Source organism: Cibotium barometz, chromosome 17, assembly GCF_041138505.1.
Source record: "Cibotium barometz isolate CiBa-2024 chromosome 17, ASM4113850v1, whole genome shotgun sequence".
Taxonomy (NCBI): Eukaryota; Viridiplantae; Streptophyta; class Polypodiopsida; order Cyatheales; family Cibotiaceae; genus Cibotium; species Cibotium barometz.
In genome coordinates this window covers 12435439-12459743 of record NC_141062.1, presented here as the reverse complement: position 1 = coordinate 12459743, position 24305 = coordinate 12435439, and the positions used below count along the sequence as shown (strand labels likewise).

The following is a 24305-nucleotide window of genomic DNA, read 5'->3' as shown; positions in this document are numbered from 1 at the left end:
TTTCATATCAATAGATTGAAAGGGAAACTAGGAGGTGAGGATAACACAGTTACTCCTCAAGAACTCGTTAAAGTCAAAGATTTATCATATGTTCCACATGAACCTGATAATGTACTTGAATTCAGGGAAAGGAAACTTTCTAGTTGACTAATCCCTGAGGTTAAAATTAGGTGGAAAGATAGGGAAATAGAGGTTTCGACTTGGGAGTCGGTTGATATTATTCAGTGCAGTTCTCTTTTTTTTCATTGATTGCAAGAGGGCAATTTTTTGAGAGAGGGGAAGTATGTTATATGCACATTATGTGTGCATATACTAGGAGGCTAACCCACATTAGGCTTGTGAGCATGGGAGCATGGGAACAGGCTCTAGTGGAGCATGGGTTAGGACTAACCTTAAGGGTTAAAATTAGGGTCAGGCATCCAAGGGTCACACATGGGAAATGAAGAGTAAAGAGTCACTTGAGGGCCCTCCTATATAATAGGGGCATGGGGCACACTCAAGGTAGGCTTGGGGGCTTGGAGGCTAGGTTATGTTATGCTCTCTTATGGAGAGGGTCATATCTACTCACTTACCATTTCACACTATAGGTACATGCTATTGGATTGGAGTTATACCTCTTGATGGTATGGGACATCATGGTAGAGGTATGATGTATTTCATTTATAATTCATGTGTGCATCCCTTGGACTCGGGGGTGGTCGGGTGATTGAGTTTATGCCTAATTTATGCATGTTTATGCATAACAATTATCTAGAGAGATCTTAGGACTTTAACACTAGAACTGGCTCTTTCTATGGCTTCTTGTTGAGAATGATCATAGGTTTGGTTAAGGCCTTTAGTAGGCTCTAGAACTGGCTCTTTCTATGGCTTCTTGTTGTTGAGAATGATCATAGGTTTGGTTAAGGCCTTTAGTAGGCTCTAAGGTTCCCTCCTCATAGGTTCTAGATTTGTTATGGGGTCAGGGATACACTCAAGCAGGGTTAATGGTTCATACTCAAATACTCCTTCAAATCATTTTTTTAAAACAAACATAGTACTTAAAGTTTTTTGATATTACAAATTATAGCAGGTATGTTATTTCCAAAGAGATTGACCCTACTAATTTTTCAAAGATAAAAGAGATCCATAATGTTTCTATATCTTATGGAAAAGGAATTACCTAGAGGCTTCTTCAACATACAAGTGGATTTGCTTCTTTTTTTATATTGCAAATTATAGCAGGTATGTTGTTTCCAAAGAGATTGACCCTACTAATTTGTCAAACATAAAATAATTCCATAATGCTTGTATGCCTTATGGAAAAGGAATTACCTAGAGGCTTCTTTGACATACAAGTGGATGTGCTCATCCACCTCTTGGACAAAATGTTACTTGTAGGTGTTATGATGAGTAGCTGATGGATGTTCTTCTTTGAGCGGTTTATGAAGGTGGTTAAAAACTTTGTTTATTAAAGAGCACAACTAGAGGGCTCCTTGGGAAAGGGTTGGAATGTTGAACAAACATTGTTTTGCATAACCAATTGCACCAAGATAGAGGAACAAGCTGATAAGATCACAAGGGAGGTGTTGATGTGATATCAACCCACCATGTATCTCAATCGAGATACATGGATGTGATCTCAACCATCCACATAAACACCTTTGTATCTCAATCGAGATACATGGATGTGATCTCAACCATCCACATAAACACCTTTGTGTTGTAAAATATGAATGGTAAGTAGGTTGACTTGTATGATCAGGAAAAGAGCACAAGACTCCTTGCAAGTAAAAGAGATTGTGACATCCCGCCACCCACCTACAAGCATGCCTAACACACTAGATTATGTTCGAGAGACTTTGGATAGGGTTGTAGGTAAGGGGACAATGGTTTCCTGTGACAAATTTGAGATATCTCATGGGGTGCCGTTTCCATGTAAGATACACGTATATGCAATTTCTATGTTTATGTAGACAATTTTCCTTCACATACAATGCCTGAATTCAAACATTTTATGTCTCCTTGTTTGGACAGGCACGATTTCATAGCAAACATTTTATGGTTAACATCTTTAGATCATGAGAGTTTATTTTTGATGTGTTTTGTGATGGATTCTTGCATTGTTGTCGCATTTTTTTCAACAAAGCCATGCTAGTAGCATAGACACAAATCTAGTCGATGGTGACTTTGACTGTGTTGGTGTGCTCAAGGACACCATCAATGTTGGCTATAGGTCCTTCAAGCAAGTGTTTCTAAAAGTCGAATGGTTCTAGACACAGCACCATGGAAACAATGCAATATACATAATGGGCATGAATGCATTCTATGCCATCGACTCATCAAAAGTATTGCATCAAAGAATTAAGCCATTCATCTTCTAATAGAATTGTGAACAAGCATTCTTTTTTTAGATGTACATGATGAATAATGGTTGTATGTTATCCATGTGAACCACTACGGCCATATATATTTCAAGCAAGGCCACATGAAGGGGATGAGAGATTACTGATTAAGATAGCAAAGAAGGTGGGGAGTAGACCTTGAATAAGAAGCAAGGTCTAGAACCTATGGACATCAATGTAGAGAAGAAGACAACTACTTAGTGAACCATATTGCATTGAGGATGACTTATCAAAAGCAGATGAAGACACTGAACTACCTAATAAAGACAACATTTTAGGTTCACATGTTCTTCTTCCCATGGAAGTGTTTGAGGCTTCGGTAGATGAGAATGAATACTTTAAGCTACTGTGATTCTAAGTAAGTTGACATAATATAAAAACTAATCAAAGTGTAAGGTCAAAGCTCGAACACAGCGAACGTGTTTCATTTGTGAGTAGACTTGCTGATGTATTGCTCAGAGTTAGTCCCATTGTGCACATCTCGCACAATGATTGTAACCCTCATGTATGACGTATGTGGACTCGAAGTCAAACTCTAGTATCCCTATCTTGTTCAAGTGCAAGGTTGGAGTTTGGACACCAAGAAGAATTCATTATGAGACGAGTCGCCAGTGTACCACTCATAGTCAGTATAATACATATGTAATATGGACTCAAAATCCTTTACAACTACTTTTTTGCAGCCCTTAAGTCAATCCAACTACTTCATATAGTAATAAAAGCAAATAGATTGTAAGAGAGGTGAGGGCCCTTTTTGAGGATTTTTGGGACCCAATCTAGTGTACACTATCTACTCTCTCTTTCTTTCCCTTGTTTGTGCTAAACATCATGTTTTCAAGTGCTAATAATTGTTTTCTTAATCAAATGCAAATCTACTTCACAAGCTTCTACATAGACAAACCATTTGATAAACTTTTTGATGTAAACTATAAGGTCATAATGAAAGGCACTACTACACCTAGATTATATTGTATCCTATTGTTAAACTTTAAAGTAAGAGTTTACTATTTTTAAAGAAAAAGATTATGTATCCAAGCTTATGCCTCACTAGCTTGCACACTTGTCTCTCAATCATCTTCCTCGACCAGCCACCTCTTAACTCTACTTTCAAAGCTACATCACAAGATTACCAATTGATCTTTTTTTTAAATAAATACCTACGACCATGAGATATGGTAGGTATTAGGGCAAAATAAACTCTCACAGTCATGCCCGTAATGCTTAACCTACGGTGTCATGAGAGACCTAACCAATAGGTGTAACGTGGATGCGGGTCTTGTGCATGGTTAAGATCAAGGTTGGATGGCACGTGTTGTGATGTGGGTGTAATGTGTGGTGGTATATAAAAAAATGGGTGGTAGTGTCCAAAAAACAAGTGGTGGAATAGGTGGGGAGCGGACCACTTATCCGATTGAATCCCCACTCTAGATCTATTCGTACCTCTCTTTGACATCACAACCCAATATCCTCTATCATCCTTGACCCCGTCCATGCGAACTTTCCCCACACCATACACTCTACAACCATCCTACCAATGGGTTCCCAACCCCTGAATGGGTGGTATGATGATGAGTGTGGGTAGACCACCAATTTGCACCTCTTATGTGAGAGAGAACTCAAACAGATCACAATACATGAGAGGGAACTTAGACATATCACAATACGTGAGATGGCATAGCTTTTGCTGGCTCACCCAGCACACAAGAAGAGGGCTTTCCTTACCATATGGGAACATGAATATCGTCTCTTCTTGAAAGAAGAAAATTTAGAGGCATGGCACATTTTGGATAAGAAGAAAATCCCCAGTCCCATCCAGACCATGTTATACATGGGAGGTGTATGCAAGGTAATTAAAATGAAGTGCCAGATTAGCCTATACCATAGATGGCACACATCCCCCAAGCCCACATTATCCTACCTTCTCAGCACTATGAATGTCATCAGGCTGCTGTAAAGAAGCTGCATAATGGGAGAGTAAGAGATCATGAGGATTTATGAGCAAAGCACTTTGCCCATGGACACCATTTTTTAAGTCCCCAGTCTTGCAAGCTTATTTAATAGAAAAATATGTTAAGTCTTGCCCCTTCCTAGACCACCACCGACATCATTATTGCCATTCACAAAGTGGGGGGGGGACCCCACAAATCCCTATTACTACAGGACTATTATGATTGGGTATAGTAAGGCCAAGATCTATGAGGCAATGTTTGAGCATAATCAGCTATGTGGTAGAGTATACAGGTAGGTTTTAGGAGAAAATTGTCCATATTGGACAATATTCACTCTACGTGCTCTTATAGAGGAAGCACAATCATCACACCAAAGTATGTGTATTGTTGATTTGTGGATTTCCACAAAGCTTTTGATTCATTCCCTCGATCTCAACTCTGTTAATCCAATTCTAGGATTAACAAAAGCTACCGCCATTATCTTACATCAAGGAGTCATGGTAGATACACCAAAGGGTCATATATTCAAGATATAAAGCAATAGTGTCCAAAGCTGCTACAACTTGGACGGGCGTCCATAATGGTGTGACGGAGTATTTATGGCGATTCCCGCTTCAAGAGCGTGTGGTAGCAAGTTAGGATGAAGTCCTAAGTGATGTAATTCATGGATATATTATGAGAGTAGTCATTATAATAGCGTTAGGCCTCTTATGAGCCTAAAGTGCCCGATCGGCCGCCACAGTTTAAGTGAGTGTGAACACTTATGGCCATGTATATAAGTGAATTTCTCTCATAATACAAGATAGTCTCCCATTGTGCAATTGAGTCTTGCTCTTGCTAATCCTCTTGCTAATCTCTCTCCCTAATGCCTGCATGCTAGTGAGTGTGTGTGAGTGAAGTGAGGTGAGAGGAGGGACGAGGACCTGTAGTGTAATGCGACGGCATGACAACAACGCTTGCGGGAGACGTGGTGGAATTGCTTCTCAAGGAGTTGTAGAGCTTGGAGACCTCAAGGGTTACGAGCTCGGCCATTGGAAAGATCCTCACGACAGTTACGGTTCACCAGGTAATCTCTTTTTTAGATGTGTTTCAAGGAGGGTTAGGGTGAGCCATAACATTTTTGGCGCCACTGCCAGGGAGCCATCCCTTGGCTTTTCCTTCGTTTTGTCTCTAATCTACGCATAACCCATTGCCCATTATCTTGATTAGTGGTTTTCCATGAAAAAGATGTAGATTTGATGATGGTGACTTGTGTGAGATTTGGTGTAGAATAGCTCTCTGTTTTGTTTTTGAAAAAGAATGCTTTTTTGCTTAATTTTTAGATTAATTTGTTGTTTTTGTGGTTTTCCATGTTCTTAGGGCTTGCACATGGTTTATATTAGGCTTAGTTTGCATCCATTGCATCAAACAATGCAATAGAATGCAAATTTTAGTGAATGTTAGCTCTCTTTAGTTTAAACATAGATCTAAGATCATTAATTATAGTTTAATTGTGTGTTTTTTGTTGAAATTGTTTGGATTAGAGTGTTAGAAAATATTAGGAGTAGCTTAATCTTTCAAAAAATTTCTTAAAACCATCAAAAAACCCTTGAATTTGACTAATTTCTCTTAATAGACTGATTTTTATCATTAAGGGTGATTAATCTTATTTAAGAGGCTAAAAATTTAGAAAATGTGTTAATTGGGATCTAAATTGATCATATGAGTAGTCGAAATCGAGATTTTTGAGTGTTTTGAGAGCATCTAGATGCATCAAAACACCTAATCACAATAATTTTTTGATCAATTAGAGAAATTTGACTCTCTTTGCTTAATTTTGCCTTAAAGAGAAGACTATAATTAAGAGTCTAATTAATCTTCTAATTTAGATTAATTTACACAATGGTTGATGCACAAAGATTAGTTTTTCCTTGCTATATTCAATGGTGTGCTTAGTGGTTAATTAGAGTCCTTGATTAGTATAAAAGAGAAAAATATTAGTTAAAGGATTAATCTTGAATTAATTTTTAATCATTTTTTTACATAACTCATTAAGGCTAATGAGCATTCAATGAGAAGATGCTCATGAGTTGTCAATTTGTCCATTTTGGGGGTCATTTATGAAAGGGTGTAAGGTGTAAACGTTGACTTTTTTTATTCCACTTACCTTTTTTGGAAAAATGCCCATATCCCTTTCATTTTAAATTCAAAAAATATTCCCCCCAAGAAGTGAAATTCATATTTCCCACTAGACCCAAAAAAATAAAATAAAATCAAAATTTAATTTTCGCGTGAAGCGGATCCGGTTCACACGTGAAAATTGTTTCATGACGTAAAACACCAGTTCACGCAATAAAAAATAAATAAATAAATAATCAAAATTTAATTTTCGTGAAGTCTAGTGTGACATGAAAACCTTTTCATACCCTGAAACACCAGTTCACACATCGAAAAATAAAAAATAAAAAAATCGTAATTTAATTTCCACGTGAAGTCCGGTTAATGCGTGAAACAGCAGTTCATGCAAAAAAAAAACAAAATTTAATTTCCACGTGAAGTCTGGTTCACGCATGAAACAGCAGTTCACGCGGTAATAAATAAATAAATAATCGAAATTTAATTTCCACGTGAAGTTCGGTTCACGCGTGAAAACCATTTCACGGCGTAAAACAGCAGTTCACACCAAAAAAAAATCAAAATTTAATTTTCGCGTGAAGTCCGGTTCATGCGTGAAATCCAATTTACGCATCCAAAATATTTTTTTTTATCTAGAAAACACTCATGTTTGGAGGCCCGTATCTCCTAAACCGTATATCTAATGAAGGCGCTCTAAGGCTCATCGAAAAGTTGACATCGAGCTCTTCGACTTTGGACCCCATCATTCGAAGTCAAAATCGATCATTTTGGCCTCCGACCAGCAGCCTCAAAATTCGACCTAGAAATCGAGGTAAAAAAACAGTCAAACCACGAAAAATCGTAAAAAAACAGCGCGAAAACAACGAGCCATATTCGGGCTACTTTTTGAGGGTCTAAACGACAAAATCACGGACGACTCAGGGAAACAAAGTTGTAGTACTCAAAAAATACTACAACTCCCTCATACAGAGTTTTTCAAAATTCCTTTTGGTGGAACACCGTACTGCGAAACATGGAAAATTTTCTCAGAATTTTTTTTCCGTCTTCTTGAGACAGTGATGGAGAACAAGTTTTAGGACCTCCTCTTCCATCTAGGAAGTTCCTAGCATACACTTTTTCTAGAAAAATATCTAAGGTCGTTCACATGCGTATAGCGCCTAAGCTAATTAGGGCAAATGGACGCCCGTTTGATCCAATGAAGAGTACGCCAAGCTTCTTGAGGCTGTAAAACGGGCCGAGGGAAATTATAAAAAGCAAAAAATATATATATATAATTGCTCATTAAGGAGCATTTAGGCACTCCGACATGGCCACGATGGAGGGATTGCCAAGGGTCACACAAGGACTGAACCCAATGGCTGACATCTTCGAGCCATTGAGATCTATGCCGCAAATTCACCTCCCAATGCCATTGGCCATGCTTATAAAACAAGCGAGTCATTAGGTTTTACACCCCCTATGACCTCGATCCCACCAGGCTCTGGTCGCTTGCCTAACATTCCCGCAAGTCCTATAAGTACCAACCCTTTCCTCGATGCCCACACCTTGGACATACGGACAAGTCTAGGAAGGGGGGTGGCCCAAGGACTCACTGAGTCTCTTCCAACAAGAGCACTTACATACAGCCTCAATGATTCATATACCGAAATACGGCTGTACAAATTTCCAAAATTATGGATAAATATGACGGAACAACTGACCCTGTTCAATTCATTCAAATGTTTAAACAGAGATGTGAAGCCTTTGGAAATCCCAAGTGCCCCACTAAGGTACATGTGTTGAACTTATGCTTAGAGGGAAAAGATAGTCGATGGTTCATCGCATTGATGCCGGCGATCAAGACCAACTTCAAAACCTTAAAATCAGCCTTTATACATGGCTTTTCCAGACAAGGTGATCGATGGAGTGCAGTAACAGAACTCTATTCAACTAAGCATCAACCAAATGAATCCATTAGAGATTTTATCATTCGTATAAAACTCTTGGACTCACGTTGTGAGTCATGGAAAAAATGAAAAAAATTAAACGATGTTCAAATGTTTCATAATGGAAAAAATTAAACGATGTTCAAATGTTTCATAATGGGCTTGAAGAATAATAGCTTACACAACTTGATCATAGCTTACACAACTTGAAGAATAATAGCTTACACAACTTGATCATTGTATCTTATCTGAAAACATTAGATCAATGTTGTAAAGAAGCAATACGTTTAGATGACAACATGCTAGAAGACGATTATGCTACGAGATGTTCCTCATCTAAACCAAGTAAAGAATTGGCAAAAGAAAGATCGATCTTGGAATTGACATTCCCAGAATTTTATACAACCTTGTTTAAAACCTTACAGCCAACATCTGTAAGAGAGGATGTAAACCTTCAAAACCGAACATCCTTAATGCCTATAAACGTGACGAGCGAAATGCCTTGTGTGTTGAATGCAATCAATATGACCATCCCAATCCTCATTGTGCATACAAGGCACCTGTCCTTCTATATTGCGTATATTGTAAAACCTTTGACCATGATACTAAAAAGTGTCCCGCTTCATCCACAATGGACTCAAAACCTCCATCTTCCATGCACAAAACAAAAATAGTCCAAAGGGTAGAAACTACTCAAGAAGCAGTTAATCGGACACTTCAGTGTTTCTATTGTCGTGGACCTCACAAGGTGGCATACTACATAGTTTGGAATACTTCCATGCCCATAGTCACTGACACCTTGTGTGAACGATGTGGCATATGCCCAAAGCCAAGTTGCTTCAATGTAACTTGTCTCACAAAATACAACTCTACACATCTTAACTGTACAAAATGGAAAATTGTCCACGGTACCCTTGAACATGCTTACACGCTTACAAGCCAAGGCACGACAAACAGTCAAAAAGAACGTAAAAGACAATACCTCAACATGGGTAGAAGAACATGCTTTAAAACAAAACCCAAAAGAGAAACCAAAACCTTCTAAATCCAAGAAAAACAAAGGACAAAAAACTATCAAAACCAAGGTCGAGTTAAAATACAGGGAAAAGGAGTCTGTGAGACGAACATAAACCCAAAAGGGAACATAAACACAAAAGAGCCAAAAGCTATACATGATGCAGATGCATCCACCTCAAAGACCACAACACCCATATGTGCGACACAGGATACAAAAACCCAAAAGAAAATTCGATCTCGTCGCATGGGTAAACATAATGAAAAACTGACAAACCAAAGAAAGTCAGAAAATGAAACAAACTCTAGTACATCACTAAGTGAGGATGAAACATGTTCTAACTCTTCGCTCAGTGCACTACATAGACCAATCAAGAAACTAGAACCCACCCAACCACCCCAAATGGATAATAATGATCACATGACATATGTAGAATGCAAAAAGCAAGCTCAAGAGAGCATGCTTAGCTTAGTTGAATGTCTTACACAGGGTCACCGGTTGTGATTAAACCTCATAATGCCAAACCTAAAACAGCAACCAAGATTTAAAGCCTAGAAGAGTACCGCTTTCCCTTTCAAGAGGAAGACAAACTCTCTACAGAAAAATCATTTGAGACAGATTGTACAAACTATAGACTTTAGAAAGCACATGAGGAATTCAATAATTCCCTTACAAGATTAAAACAATCTCTCAAAACCTCATTCGGAGAAATGCTCTTCTCTCATGAAGCCAACATCACATCAATACACACTTGCACCTTTAATGGCTCAACCTAAGTTAACAACCTAAGTTAAACAAGGACATAACGAACTACATAAAACAGAAATGCCAGGATTCTCAAGTTTCCAAACAGCCCTCATTAAGAATTGTCAGAGGGCCAAGTGTGCCATTGTACGCATTGTATGCATTGGTTGTACGCATTGGGTACTCTTGAAAAAGCTGAGACCCAAACAAAGGATAAAAGTGAATGGGAATATGAAACAGACACAGGATCTGAAGCTGAAACAATGACCAAAACACCCATGGTTCCTTTGGAAGATTCTATCATGGTGTGGTTGGATTTCCCTACAGGCAATGATGTTCAGCACACAAACGCGCATTGATTATCCCTCGAGCAAGTCATAACATCATGACAATAGACACTTAGGTGTCATTGGAACAACCTAAACTCGCCCCGACAAGCAATAGTCTTGCAAAAGGATCCAATGAACAAAACATTGAAGTTCCAGGTTACTTTAGATACACTACTCAAACAATCGATGACGATATGGAATTTACATTTCGTGTTACCCTAGATTCCCTTGAGTATGATGTCATCTTTGGTGGACCTTGGATAAGTGAATCGTTGTATTCACTAGATGAATCCATGTAAACAGTCACCTTGAACACTCCTGTCGGCAATGTACAATTGCTATTACGGGAGGAAGAAACCTTGCAAGAGCTGGAACTTTCCAACATATCTTACTGAAAAGATCCCTAGGATTAGGGTTGGATTGGCAATTGCAAATAAAATCACCACAGCTCAAGCACAGCTTTATCCAACATGAGAACACAATCTCATGACCCTCAAGCTATGAGATTTGTTAGGTCAACCAACACTCACGGCACATCCTGAAAGGATTACCTTTACACGAGTCTTGAACATGCCATGTCTGGGGTACTTTGAACATACAATGTATATTGAAACTAATCCCCTCACAAGTTTTTTGTGGTTATGTGTTAGAAGCAGATTTAATCTTGGGGCATAAATGGACTGTTGCTACCCAAGCACCACTGTGCTTTGCTAGCGATAGGGTCATCATGATGGTCAACGACGACAAAAAGTTGACAATACCATATTGCCTGGAAGAGGATCCAACTTTAATGGATGTCTATGATGCTGAACGCAAAAGGATACAAGCCTCTTCCACAAAAGCCCCTCTACACAATGACCTACCATCTGCGTCAACAAATGACTCCAACAAAGCCTCTACTCCTTCAACCCCATCCTCACCTACGAAGTTCGATGCCAAAACCTTGCAATCAACAGCTATTCTTGAAGGAGTTCCCATAGCCAAACCAACTATCTCTAACAAGGAACTCAAAGGAAAGACCCCGGAGCCTATGCATCTTCATCGTTAAACCTCACCAAAGGAGACAGCCACATGCTCAAAGGCCTTATTCGATAGCCACTCCACAAGAGACTCTAACCTCATCATCAACAATGCCCATAAGTCTCAAACCTGTAGCCTCAGCACCAACCAAATTCAAGGAGGGCCCCAAACCTTCCACATCAACCCTAAATAAAACTCCACCAAGACTCCCAAAATCACGATATCTTAATAGTATCAAAATGTGGGTGGAGAAGCAGATACTTGTAGCTCAAGGCTACTATGAAGGTGCCAATCAAATTTGGATGCCTCGACAGTCAAAAACTCTTCCTCAACGAAGCACTCGAAAGCCAAGGAAGAAGAAGAGTACTCCACAACACCGTCCACAAGAGCCTATGCGAGTTCCTCAAAGAACTCCACCAATGCAACAAGTGTGGGTACCAAAAACATTGCTGGAAGCACAAGAGTACAACCAAAGAAATACCAAATCTTGGGTCCCCAAGCGCGTCACAAAGTCCCCTAAGCTTGCACAAAGAAGAAAGACTCAACACCAAGCACATCGGTAACCAAATTACAGTGTTCATCAAAGATAGGTGCATGTGCATGTACTTCAACAACAAGGATACTGTGATGGTAATTCCATCATATGGTTGCCAAAATTGAACAATGTGAAGAAAACCTCACCACCGACTTCAACCCCAACAACTTCACCTATAGTTCGACAAGAATGAATCCCAAGCAATAGCAAGCAAATCCCTCCACCACTCTCTTGCATTCAGCACCAACAATCAGCAATCTTCCCTACTGCCTCGACATCATTTTAGCAACAAATTCAAGATCAAATACGGAGACTTAGGAGCACATCAAGAACAAAATAAAAATGCTCTTGTCACCCCTCTGGTAGTGAGAAACGAGCACACACAAGAAGCTGTTGCTTGCAAGTCATGACCTAGAAGACCCAAAAAAAACACCTCCAGGTCAAAACCTATAAAATCACGAAATTACAATTCATGGTGTTAACCTAGGGCGAACATTGAGACATATTACTTTTTACGTCATATAATTATTTTACGTATTCTGAGTCATGGGCCGGGCTTGTCGGCACCACATGTAAAGGGTAAGGGGATTGGGTGATCGCCGATGAGAGGCGCACCTCAAATTTCATCAAGATAAGGGTTAGGATCGGTCGGCCATGTGTGGGCGCCCATGTGTGAACGGCCAGGTCACATATAAAAGTCAAATGTAACCTAAAACCTCTCATTCTCTGAGTGTTGAATACAAGGAGTGCTCTTGATTCATCTTCTCCATCTCCTTCTCCAGTGTGTGTGTGTGTATGTGTGTGTTTGTGTGTGTGTGAGAGAGAGAGAGAGAGATAGCGATCAGCATTGCGTGGCGGCACGGTGGCCGACGAGGCGGTAGAGCGGCGGCGGCACGAGAATCCTTCACGCGACGGTGGTCTGAGCAGTGAGTGACACACCATTGCTCCCTGTTTTGAGCTTGCTGGTTTCCTGGGTTGTGTGCTTGCAGCCATTTGTGGCTCGTACACGGTGCTTGGCAAGTCCTTAGCTCCGACACGTGCGGCAAGAGCGCACATTTTTTGCGCCGCTTCCGAGGAATTCTGCACCAAGCTCCAGATGCAGCTCGGGATGCTGTTTGAAGTCTATTTTATCCTGCAGGAAAGGCAAAGAGAGGCGTGTTTGTGTGTTTGCTGCTATTCTTCAGTCATTTTTCAGTTCTGTTTTCTTCATTTTTTGCACATTTCAGTTCTGTGTGTTAGCTGTTAGAGCAGTAAGTTAGTTAGTGTTAGTGTGTGCGTGCGCGCGTGTAGACAGAGGATAGAAGAGCTGCTGCGCACTATGCTGCTGTGTTGGCAGTCGCAGAGGGCGCCGCAGTGGCAAGCGGCCAGCCCTAGGTGCACATGAGCTATTTTTCTCAAAAAAAAATTAAGTAAGCAATATATATATATATATATATATATTCAACCCAACCCGCGTGGAAAGAAATTTTTTATTGAAAAAAAAATGAAAAAGAAAAAACCCCCAATTGACCCCGCGGTCTTTTGATATATATATATATATATAGGAGAGTGAGCCTCCATAGCGCTCTCTCAAGTGAAAGCTTAAGGGGAGTGAAGCTCTATATATAGTCTACCCCCCCAAGGAGTGGAGTGGGCATGTGGGACAAAGCCTTCACCTTTCCCCCCACAGGCACCCTTGGACTTTCTAATTTAAGCCTCACACCTAGGCACAAATAGAGTGTTCTGAGGGCCACGGGAGCTCCAGACAGGCGAACACTGTGCTGTAAAGCACGCTAGGACCCCTTGAACAATACGCTCGTCTTGAGCCATCACACGCCTTAGTCCAAACCATAAGTAAGGGGGTAAAAATGGATTAAAAACAAGACAAAAACAAGTAAAAACGAGGTACGAAACACCTGAGAAACCACTTGTGTGGGCTTCAAGGGTAGTTACCAACGCCCGTAGGAGGATACCCACGTCACATGCATCTATGCTCTGGTCGGGTGGTGCTAGAGTCTGAGCAACTAGAAAGCAAAATTTCAGTTTACGCAGGCTCACACCATCCCTCCATGTTAGCATCTTGGCCTTCAGTTGGAACCCAAGGAAGTGCAACCCAAGATCCACGAATAGCGGGGCTAGTGACTCGTCCTTTGACTCTGAAGTCATGGAAGGGCATCCTACCCAGAACTCTGAGGAAGCAAGCCAAAACGTGCCAGTTTGGGCCCCACAACCCGGATCTAGCATGTTTAGTCGTCTAATAGAGACTTTTAGTAGAGCTACACGCTCTGAACCTGCAACAAGTGAAGTAAACGAAGGAGGTGGTGAAGTAGATTTGCCATTCACATCTCATGTAGACCCTGCCCTCCCAAAGAGTGTCCATGTGGATATTCTACCCACTTCATTTAATGAAGGCCCTACTGAGCTACCACCTTCTGATGCTCTTCTTAAAGTAGAGGCCCCTAGAAGTCAAACCACAAGAAGTGACATTGCGTCCACTTCGAGAGAACCTTTTGGCACGCCAAGTTTAGATGGGATATTTCTCAATGAAAATTGGGAATATGACCTACACACGGAAACTCTCACACTGACCTATACATGGGTTACACATACCATGTAGGTTGGTTAGAAGTCATACGATCTACATCTAGTGCCACCAATCTAGATGAACAACAACAAATGATATGTGAAGTTATCCATAGAATTATCCAATTCGAGAGGCAGAATAGGGGAGTGAACCTAGTTTCAATTGGCCCTATGAAATTTTTGGATACGGGCAAGGCTAAACAACCAACCCTGTCACAATTGGAGACTCCCTTGGTGAGTCCCGTAGATCCTTCGTATGTTGTTTCGCCTCCTGGAGTCTCAATGCAGGTTGAGCCCACGAGCAGTAACTTTAGCTTTCCAACTTTGGCTCAACTTTCCATTAGGGAATCCACAATGCCTACTCCGATGATGAGCATGACGGAAAGTGCACCCGTTACCACTGTAGTTAGTACAACACCGCTACTAGTGGTACAGTACCTACAAGAGTGCGTACCAGTGCATATCGACCATATGTACCTAGCGCTACTCATGCTCATGTAGCTCCTACGCCTCCTATTATGCCAATGGCGTATGCTCCACGAATGCCTTATCAGAACCCTTATCCAAGGGGAGCTATGCCTAGTCACATATCATATCCTGCGTCAGCTGCATACATACCAAGACCAATGCCAACTCTGTCAGGCCATCCTAGAAGTGCCTCCACCAGCTATGCCTGCCCACTTAGGTGATCTAGCAGCGTTTGCTCAAATGTTCGGACGATCTATTGTGGAAAACATGCGTGGCATACCTGAGAGAGAGCCTAGAAGCAAGGCGATACAAGTTGCCAAGCTCACTCAGAACTTCAGTGGTAAAATGAAGATGTTAGGAAGCACATTGAAGTTTTTGAACACGTGTGTGATTCCTTGGAAGAGCACAATGAGCTACATAAGTGTAAAGCCTTAGGCTTAACCTTGAGTGGAAAAGCCAGAGATTCGTATCGAACTTTAAGGGTTGAAGAGCGTACTCACTATCCCACTCTCAAGAGATTGTTCTTGAAAGAATACATACGTGAGGGTGTGCTTTGGGGTGTAGCATCTCAACTCCAAAAAGCTGAACACGAGGAAGGAGAGTCAGTGAGGAGAGACTTTATTAGTCAATTTAAGGATTGCCTAGTACTTAAGCGTATGTTAACAAATCAGGCACCACTAGCCTAGTCAAACACACCTCAAGTATCCGCACTGATGCTTGCACCACCTATCGAGCAACTGTCACAACACACAGTTCCAAGGAACCCAAATTTAGTCCAGTCTGTGCCGTTACCACCGCCAATGCTGCTAGGACCACAACCTCCGCATCCGAGGGTTACCCCTATAAACCAGATGGGTTGTGAGTCACATAGTGCGTGTGGGGATTATGAAGAGGATATAGACCCCACTGTTCCGTATGGGATTGATACGTTTGAAATGACTCCCCAGTATTACATGGAGGATCATTTCGGGCAAGTCAAGCCTGTATATCAAGCGGCTGCTCTCGCCACAAGAGGGCAAAACCTTAATACCTTTGCCAGGAGACCACCTCTTCAATGCTATGATTGTGGTGGACCGCATCGTGTAGCGGAGTACACCCTAATAGGCTACAGAAGATCACTACTCAAATGCAACCAAATCAAGGGAGCACATCGGGAATGCCAATACTTACATGTAATCGTTGTGGCATAGATTATTTGATTGCTCAATGTCCACATAATCCAAGTGCACCCAAGATTACGCCATTGAATTTGGTGAGGTCACCAATGAGGCACTAGGAACCACACCTGTTGTACCCGCAAATGTAGCCACACGGTCAATGCTTCAAAATCAAAACTACATTCTTGAAGAGAGGGATACTGCATCAATTGCTCGAGCAAAGAAAAAGAAAACACGACGGAAGAGATCGCTTAATGCCACAAGCTCCAAACCTAGTTCAAAGACTAATATAGGGACAGGAGACGACCCTGTGTATATGAATGATCCTAAAGATGATTCTGATTCAATAGAAACCATGGAGACCAAAGCCACTACTTTAAGGGAGAAACCCACTCGAGAGCGCAACGAAGGAGAATCAGGCAAAGACATAAATCGGGGAAAACAAAAGGAAACTCCTCCTGCCCCAACCAAGTCACCTAATGCCCTCTCGGCTACCCAGACTGACTGAGACTCTCAAAAAGACAAGCCACATGGGCCAAAAACCCTCAAGAAAAAGATTGGGACTTACCCAAACCCAGTAGAGGAGATTGAATGAGTGCAACACTTAAGGGGTTTGGTGGAAGAAACACAAAGAGAACTGGAGCCAAAACCTAGAAAAATCAAGATTCCAAACACAGTGTTTCCTACACAAGTTCAGCCTCACAGGAGCCATAAACCGTTAGCTATACCTAGTATCATTCGGGAAGAAAGTCAAGATAGGACATCAGGAAGTGGGCAGACACCCTTCTTGCTTGAAATAATGTTTAGTGAGGGAATGCCTGACCCCATCGAAGAGGAAGTGATTCCATCTTCACCAATCCCTAGTCAAGGGCCGATATCTCAAAAAGTACCGTTGAATGTGTCCAAACTAATGGATTTCATGTCCTCTGAAATCTGAACCATGATCATATCCAAGTTATATGGAGATCCTGAGCTATTCTTAGCTCTTCGGGGATTTCTCAATGGAGAACTGAAGGTGGGGTTCCCACAATTTGCAAATATGGATAGACCCGACACGCTTCAAGATGTGGAGGAACATTTGGATCTACAACCCAACCTAGATGAAGACTCGGTCGTTGAAATACCTGTTAACAAGTTGGGACAGTACTTTGAAGGTGACGAATCTAATGCAACCCTCCCCATTACTACCAAGGGATTAACTCTAAAGGGAATCCTTGATGGTGGTGCTGGAGTGAGCATTGTGACTAAAAACTGCTGGGAATCTATGGGAAGACCTCACCTAGAAGTCACAAACATAGTGGTTAATATGGCAAACGGAACTATAGCTAAACCTATTGGAATGCTAAGGGACTTTAAGATCAAGGTTCTGGGATACAAGGTAAGGCATACCTTCATTGTAATGGATTTCTCTAAGCATCCTATGTCATATCAAATGATCTTAGGACGTCCTTTCATAAGGGAAGCACAAATGGTGCATGATTGGTCGAAAAACCATGTCTACCTACAATTCCAGGATTCTGTCATTCGAGTTGATCTTGAGAATGGTCGCGCGCATCCTTTAGAAAGCAAGGTTATCATTGATAAATCGATCGGATACCACTATTCACTCAGCCCCATTAAAGTATTGCTATACATGCAAAAAAGAGACCGATGATGGGGAAGATTCTCCTTATATGGATGTCCTACCGGGCATGACTGAGTCAGATAACGTAGAGCGGCAACCATAGACACATGGGAAAATAGAGGCACAAGTTGGGTAACACCTGAGGGGCAAGATATGCCACCATTAGTGCCAGTAAACATGATAGGTGTTATGCACTTGACTTCTGATGGCAAGAAAGTAGCAAACTCCCTTGACACTGAAAGTAGTGAAGACTCTGACCGATGCGACTCCGAGTCTGAATCTTAAGAAGAAACTGACTCTGAGCCTGATAGGGGGTATGAATTGAATATTCACCCAAGTGTGGAAGCCACGTGCTCAAGGCCTAGGACAGTAACCTCTTACAGTTCATCGGAGAGTGAGGGGGGCACAAGTGAAGATCGATAAAGTGAGTCTGAATCTGATATAAACAAAAATCAAAAACTAGATAAGAAGAAGACGAGACATAAGCAACAACGCTATCGAGCTAATGTACGAGCTAGAAAAAACAAAGAGAGATCCACTGCAGAATGGCTTAGTTATGTAGGAGCATATGACGCTCATCGAAAGTTAGTGGATAATTGGAGAGAATACCTCCAAAGTGTCATGTGGTGTAGTCCACAACCTCATGACATCGCCCAATTAGAAATCGAAGAGAAGCCGAAACTAAGTCGTACTTCGAGAAGGCGTCAAAACCGAGAGTTAGCTCAGCAACAAAAGGAAGCAGAATTTAAAGAAAAAAGCATGGCACAACAAGAATCGGTAGACTTATACCCCGCACCCGAGCATTTTAAATCTTTTACCACGGGGGAACATAAAGTCGTCTACACAAAAGCCCAACGAATGCCTACCAATGGGAGTAGCGGTGTCCACGATGGCCCGGGGGTAGTTAAGGAGATAAAACTAGCAGTTCTAGGTGAGGAGTCTAAACCAATTTTTATTGCTCAAGACTTCACCAAGACGGAAGAAGCTACACTTAAGATGCTTCTTAAAGAATTCAAGGACATATTTGCTTGGATATACCATGATATGAAGGGTGTTCCACCCAATGTGGTGCAACACACAATTCCAATGATTAGCACTGCTAAACCAGTCCAGCAACGTCCCTACCCAATGAATCCTAAGTATGCAAAAGATTGTACAAGAGAAAATTGAAAAGCTTATAAAATGTGGATTCATATACCCTATTGAGCACTCAGAATGGGTTTCTCCGATAGTCATTGTACCAAAGAAGAATGGGAAACTCAGTGTGCGTTGATCTCAAAAAGGTTAATGCAGCCACCAGAAGAGATCATTATCTCTTGTCGTATTCGGAACATGTGCTTGAAAGAGTTGCAGGCAAGGAGGCTTATAGCTTTTTAGATGGGTACTCTGATTATAATCAGATCACAATTGCAGTAGAGGACCAAGCTAAAATAGCTTTCGCGTCATGGCCTTTGGCTTAATCAATGCACCTGCAACATTCCAACGATTGATAAACACAGCCTTTATCTAAGGGACTTTTGTGAAGCCTTCTTAGATGATCTTTGTGTTCATTCCTCTTGGGACGAGCACTTGATGTGTTTACGAAAAGCATTTGAAAGGTGTAGATTATATCGCATCTCATTGAATCCTTTCAAATGCCAATTATGGGTTAAACACGGAGTTATTCTCGGACATATGGTGTCCAAAAATGGGATTTCCACCGACGAAAGTAAAATCAAGGTCATTCTGGAATTGCCCCCACCCACCAACTATAAGGGAGTCCAACGCTTATGGGCCATGTTGGTTATTATCGAAGGTTTATTTTATTCTTCGCTGAAATAGCTCGACCATTGTACAAGATTCTCATCGAGTTTATTTGGACCGAAGATTGTGACCGTGCATATGAGTTATTAAAGAAGGCCCTGGGACGAGTGCTCCAATCTTGCGAATGCCTAAGTGGGATTTAATCTTCCATGTGCATATTGATGCATCAAACTTTACTATTGGGTGTGTACTACTCAACCTGGAGAACATAAACTAGACTACCCCATTAGCTTCGCCAGTGGCCAGTTGAACGATGCTGAAATGAACTACACCACTACGGAACGAGAAGGGTTGGCAATGATATATACAGTAAAGAAATTTCGTTATTACCTTCTTGCCACCAAGTTTGTTTTCTATGTGGATCATCAAGCATTGTTGTATCTGGTGAACAAACCATGCTCCACAGGAAGAATCACACGATGGTTGTTGATTCTTCTTGAGTTTGATTTCACTGTTGTTGTGAGACTTGGAAAAAAACATGTCATGGCTAATCATTTGTCTCGCTCCTTACTATGGTCGTTGATTTGCGCTTGTTATGCAATCAAGGCTATGTCGTCTGCAAGCCTCGTTGCGTACTCAAAACGCTCTCTTCCACGAATCAATTGTGCCATCTAAAAATCTGTTATTTTAGAGGGAGAGGGAGGAAGACCGCTGGCGACCATCTTCAACTTCGTGCAAGCTATCCAACAAAGATTAAGCTCTACTTTTTGAGTTTTATATCAGGCTAGCTAAGATGGTGAAGTTTACCATCGATGAGTTTAGGCGCATTATTAAGGACAAGAAGCATAACATTAGGAATATGTTTGTGATTGCTCATGTGGATCACGGTAAATCTACCTTGACAGACCCTCTAGTGACTGCTATTGGCATTATAGAACAGGAAGTCGCGAAAGATGTTAGCCGCACTAATACCTGTCAAGATGAGGCAAAGCGTGGTATCACTGTCAAGTCCATTGGCATCTCTGTTTTGTATGAGATGACAGAAGCCTCTTTCAAAGATTTTAAGGGTGAGAACGATCGCAATGAGTATCTTATAAAACTCATATATTCTCCAGGACGTTGATTTTCTTCTGAAGTGACTGCTGCGTGAGGATTACAGATAGTGCACTGGTTGTGGTAGATTGTGACAAAGGAGTATAGAGTCGGTCTTTTGGCACACTCTGGGTGAGAGGATCAACCCTATGCTGACTGTTAACAAAATGGATCGCTGCTTTCTTGAGCTTCACGTCGAACGAAGGTGAAGGAAGCGGCATATCAAACTTTGCAGAGTCATTGAGTATGCCAATGTCATCCTGGTAGAAACTCAATGTCACTCAGAAAATTGAGGGCACGGAATCGAGCAGCAAAGCCTTGATGAAGCACGTCATGCAGACATGGCTACTAGCTCGTGATGCCCTGCAGGAGATAATGGTGTTTCATCTGCCTTCTCCAACCAAGGCCCAAAAGCATCATGTTGAGAAACTGTATTGAGGGCCACTTGATCATCAATATGCAACTGCTATTAGAAACTCTGATCCTGAAGGACCTCTCGTGATTAAAGTCAGGAATCCAGCATCTGATAAGGGCCACTTTTTTGAACTTGTTCGTGTATTTTTTTGGGAAGGTGGTGTCAAGTGGTACCAACATGAAAATCATGGGACGTAATTATGTACCTGAGCAAAAGAAAGCTACGTACCGAAAAGTGTTCAACAGGGTAGGCATGGTTGGGCTTGAGTGCATTACAAAAAATGCAGCTCTGATCAGATGAAAAAGAAGTGGATGCTCATCCCATTCATGCATTGAAGCTTTCAGTTCCACCTGTTTTCCATGTTGCTGTACAGTGCAAGGTTGCTTCTGATCCTCCAAAACTTGTGGAGGGACTGAAACCATTGGCAAAGTCAGATCCTGTGGTTGCATGTGCAGTCTGAAGAACGTATCATTGCGGGCGCTGGAGAGCTTCACTTGGATATCTGCTAAAAAGGTCTGCACGAAGGTTTTCTGGGCGGTACAGAGACTGTCATTTCTGATCCTGTGGGGTCCTTTACTAAGGTAAACTATGCTTGAAAAGTCCAACCACACTGTCATGAGTAAGTCTCCAGCAAATTGAGATCTGAACACTCCAAATATACTGGGTCTGAGTAGAAACGAGCTCACCATAGCTGAACTGACCTGATGCGCATAGGCCACTCCACAACGAAAGGTTAGCATGTTCTATGAACAAAGCCAACCTAAACATGGTGTGTGGCAGCCATAAGCCTCAATGTACTCATCTGCACTTCATGGTAGAAAGAAACAATAATTTACTGTGTAGGCTCTCAATAAGAATCCAACCTCCCTTGACCTTGCTTTCCCAAGATAGCAGTTATGCTTGACCAATAAGGGCCCTTCTCCTAAGGAAATTAACACATTTGAAAATGAGCTGGCTCACAGTCGATAAATCATTAACTAGCTTCTAAGCATGCTTTATGGCGCTGTTATATATATACATGAAAAAACCATTGGTTCAAATACGTCACACTCCTGATTCAAAACAAGTTGCAGCACCAATCCAATTATCGAGCAATGGTTCAAGTAAAACACAAAACCCTGATTCAAACAAGCCAACAGACATCTATCGCCACATCACTTGATCAAGGATCAACCTCCCATACTCAGCAAGTACTTATATAGGAGGTGCCCCATTTAAAAAACCTAGAAAGATTGTGCAGGAGAAGTAATGCATCATTTGTCAACAAACTAGGCTGAACAGCGCACACGAGACAAATATTGGAAGGCACAAAGACATGACTCATCTCAGTAGCAGGTGGGGGGTTCAGATGGCCCGTCATTACCTTGTCTTAATCAAAATTCCTTCAAAGACAGACCAATGGCTTCATCCCAGATAATGGCTGAATTAATACTGAGGCACAGTATGCTTAAATGCTCACATGCCAGGCTTATGATCTGTCCCAAACCGTGAAATTGACGGACTTACATAAGTATCTGTGTCTGGGTGTGTCACTTGAACAAGATCTGGCATTAAGCCTGCGAATCCAGGAAGCGTACTTGAGGATGATTAGCCTAGTCAGCAGGCAACTGGGAGTGAAATCAATCGAGATCATAATGGGTTTCAGATTCTTCGCCAACATTGAAAAGCCGATACACAAGCTTGTAAAAGAGTCCAAGTTAGATAAACTGAAGGCTCCACAAAGAAAATTAAAAGCTTTCGCACTCAGTAATTTTTAAAAACGGTATGAAAAGTGCCCTTTGTAAAGAGCTCTTCGCATACACTCTTGCAATGCTGCAACTTATTGAACTGCAATGTCACTTTGCTGGTAGACAGTAAATAGCCTTTCTACACTCAAAAGACTAAAAAGATTGAACTGCAATGTCACTTTTGCTGGTAGACAGTAAATAGGTCTTCGCATACACTAAAAAGACTTGCAACGATGCAACTTATTGAACTGCAATGTCACTTTTGCTGGTAGACAGTAAATAGCCTCTCTACTCTCATATTGGTCCATTCAGGCCGACTGGCAGTAGAAAAGCCAGACACAGGAATGCTTTAGAACCAGATGCATCAAAAGAATACCTTTCAAATAACCAGAACTCTGCCCTTAAGAGTAAGCAAACTCAACCAACCAGTAGCTTCTGCTCCTCTAAGAACTTATATGTTGGTACCTCAAGATTGTAAGGAGCAGGCCCCTTCCGTACACGGCCAGAGATATCATAGTGAGAACCATGACAGGGGCAAAACCAACCCCCATAATCTCCAGCATTCGGCAATGGGACACACCCAAGGTGAGTACAAACACCAACCACCACGAGCCATTCTGGGTTAATGACTCTCTCCGAGTCCGACTGCGGGTCCCGCAGCTCATTTATTGCCACACTATTTGCTGATTTGATGTCTTCCTCAGTGCGGTGACGGATGAAAACGGGCTTGCCTCGCCATTTCACGGTGACAGTTGAGCCTGGTGCTATGTTGGTGAGGTCAACCTCTAATGAGGCAAGAGCCAAAACATCCTTGCTTGCTGACATACTCAGGATAAACTTAAGGATTGCCAAGCGGATCATAGAAGCATAGATGAATCTTCCACCTGTCATGACAAAATACGTGAAGGCCTGCTTGCTTGGGTCGCCTGGAGGACATCGCTCATGAACAGACTCGTCATACAAAATGTTTGAATCTGGGGTTTTCAATGCAGCTACAGTTGCTGGTTCTGAGGTCTGTGTCACAACCTCACTGGAAAAAGCTGCACAAAATGAGCACAAAGTTTAGAACTAACCATAACATAAAAATTGACAGTAAAACCAGACTCCATTGAGAAGTTTCATAGAAACTTAATTTCTTATCATAGAAATTAAGACCTTGCATTCTTTCAGCAACACCCTCAACATTAATCAAAAAAAATTCCCCAGCCACCTTTGGCAAAGGCTGCCCACCTTCATCCTGCTCTATAGCACACCCCAATTCAGTATTACTCACATGACAAACAATAGATCTGGGAACAAACTGATAGTTGATGCACATCACACACTCCACAGCTGGCATCTGATGGGTAGCCTCCTCATAACCTCACGGCAAGGGGGTGACTCACGAGTAAACTGGTTCTCCTAACCAAGCTTCCAACATTAAAGAATATTCCTTGAGCTTCAACAAGTCCTGTAACTCCTTTCAGATTCCCCTCCTAAACTAACAAAAAAATAAATGCTCTCA

General features: G+C 41.5%; 1 protein-coding gene and 1 pseudogene across 1 annotated transcript in view; one reads left to right on the top strand and one right to left on the bottom strand.

Moving 5' to 3' along the window:
- The first annotated feature begins 20156 nt into the window (after positions 1-20156).
- On the top strand, positions 20157-22401 carry LOC147629691 (elongation factor 2 pseudogene; annotated as a pseudogene).
- A 356-nt stretch (positions 22402-22757) lies between these two features.
- The window catches only part of LOC147629688 (cytochrome b-c1 complex subunit Rieske-4, mitochondrial-like), a 60126-nt gene continuing 58578 nt past the window's right edge, over positions 22758-24305 (bottom strand). The window contains exon 3 of the mRNA XM_086811231.1: positions 22758-23841. Coding sequence (XP_086667357.1) covers positions 23219-23841 — 623 coding nt within the window. The 3' untranslated portion in view covers positions 22758-23218. The remainder of the gene's footprint in view (positions 23842-24305) is intronic.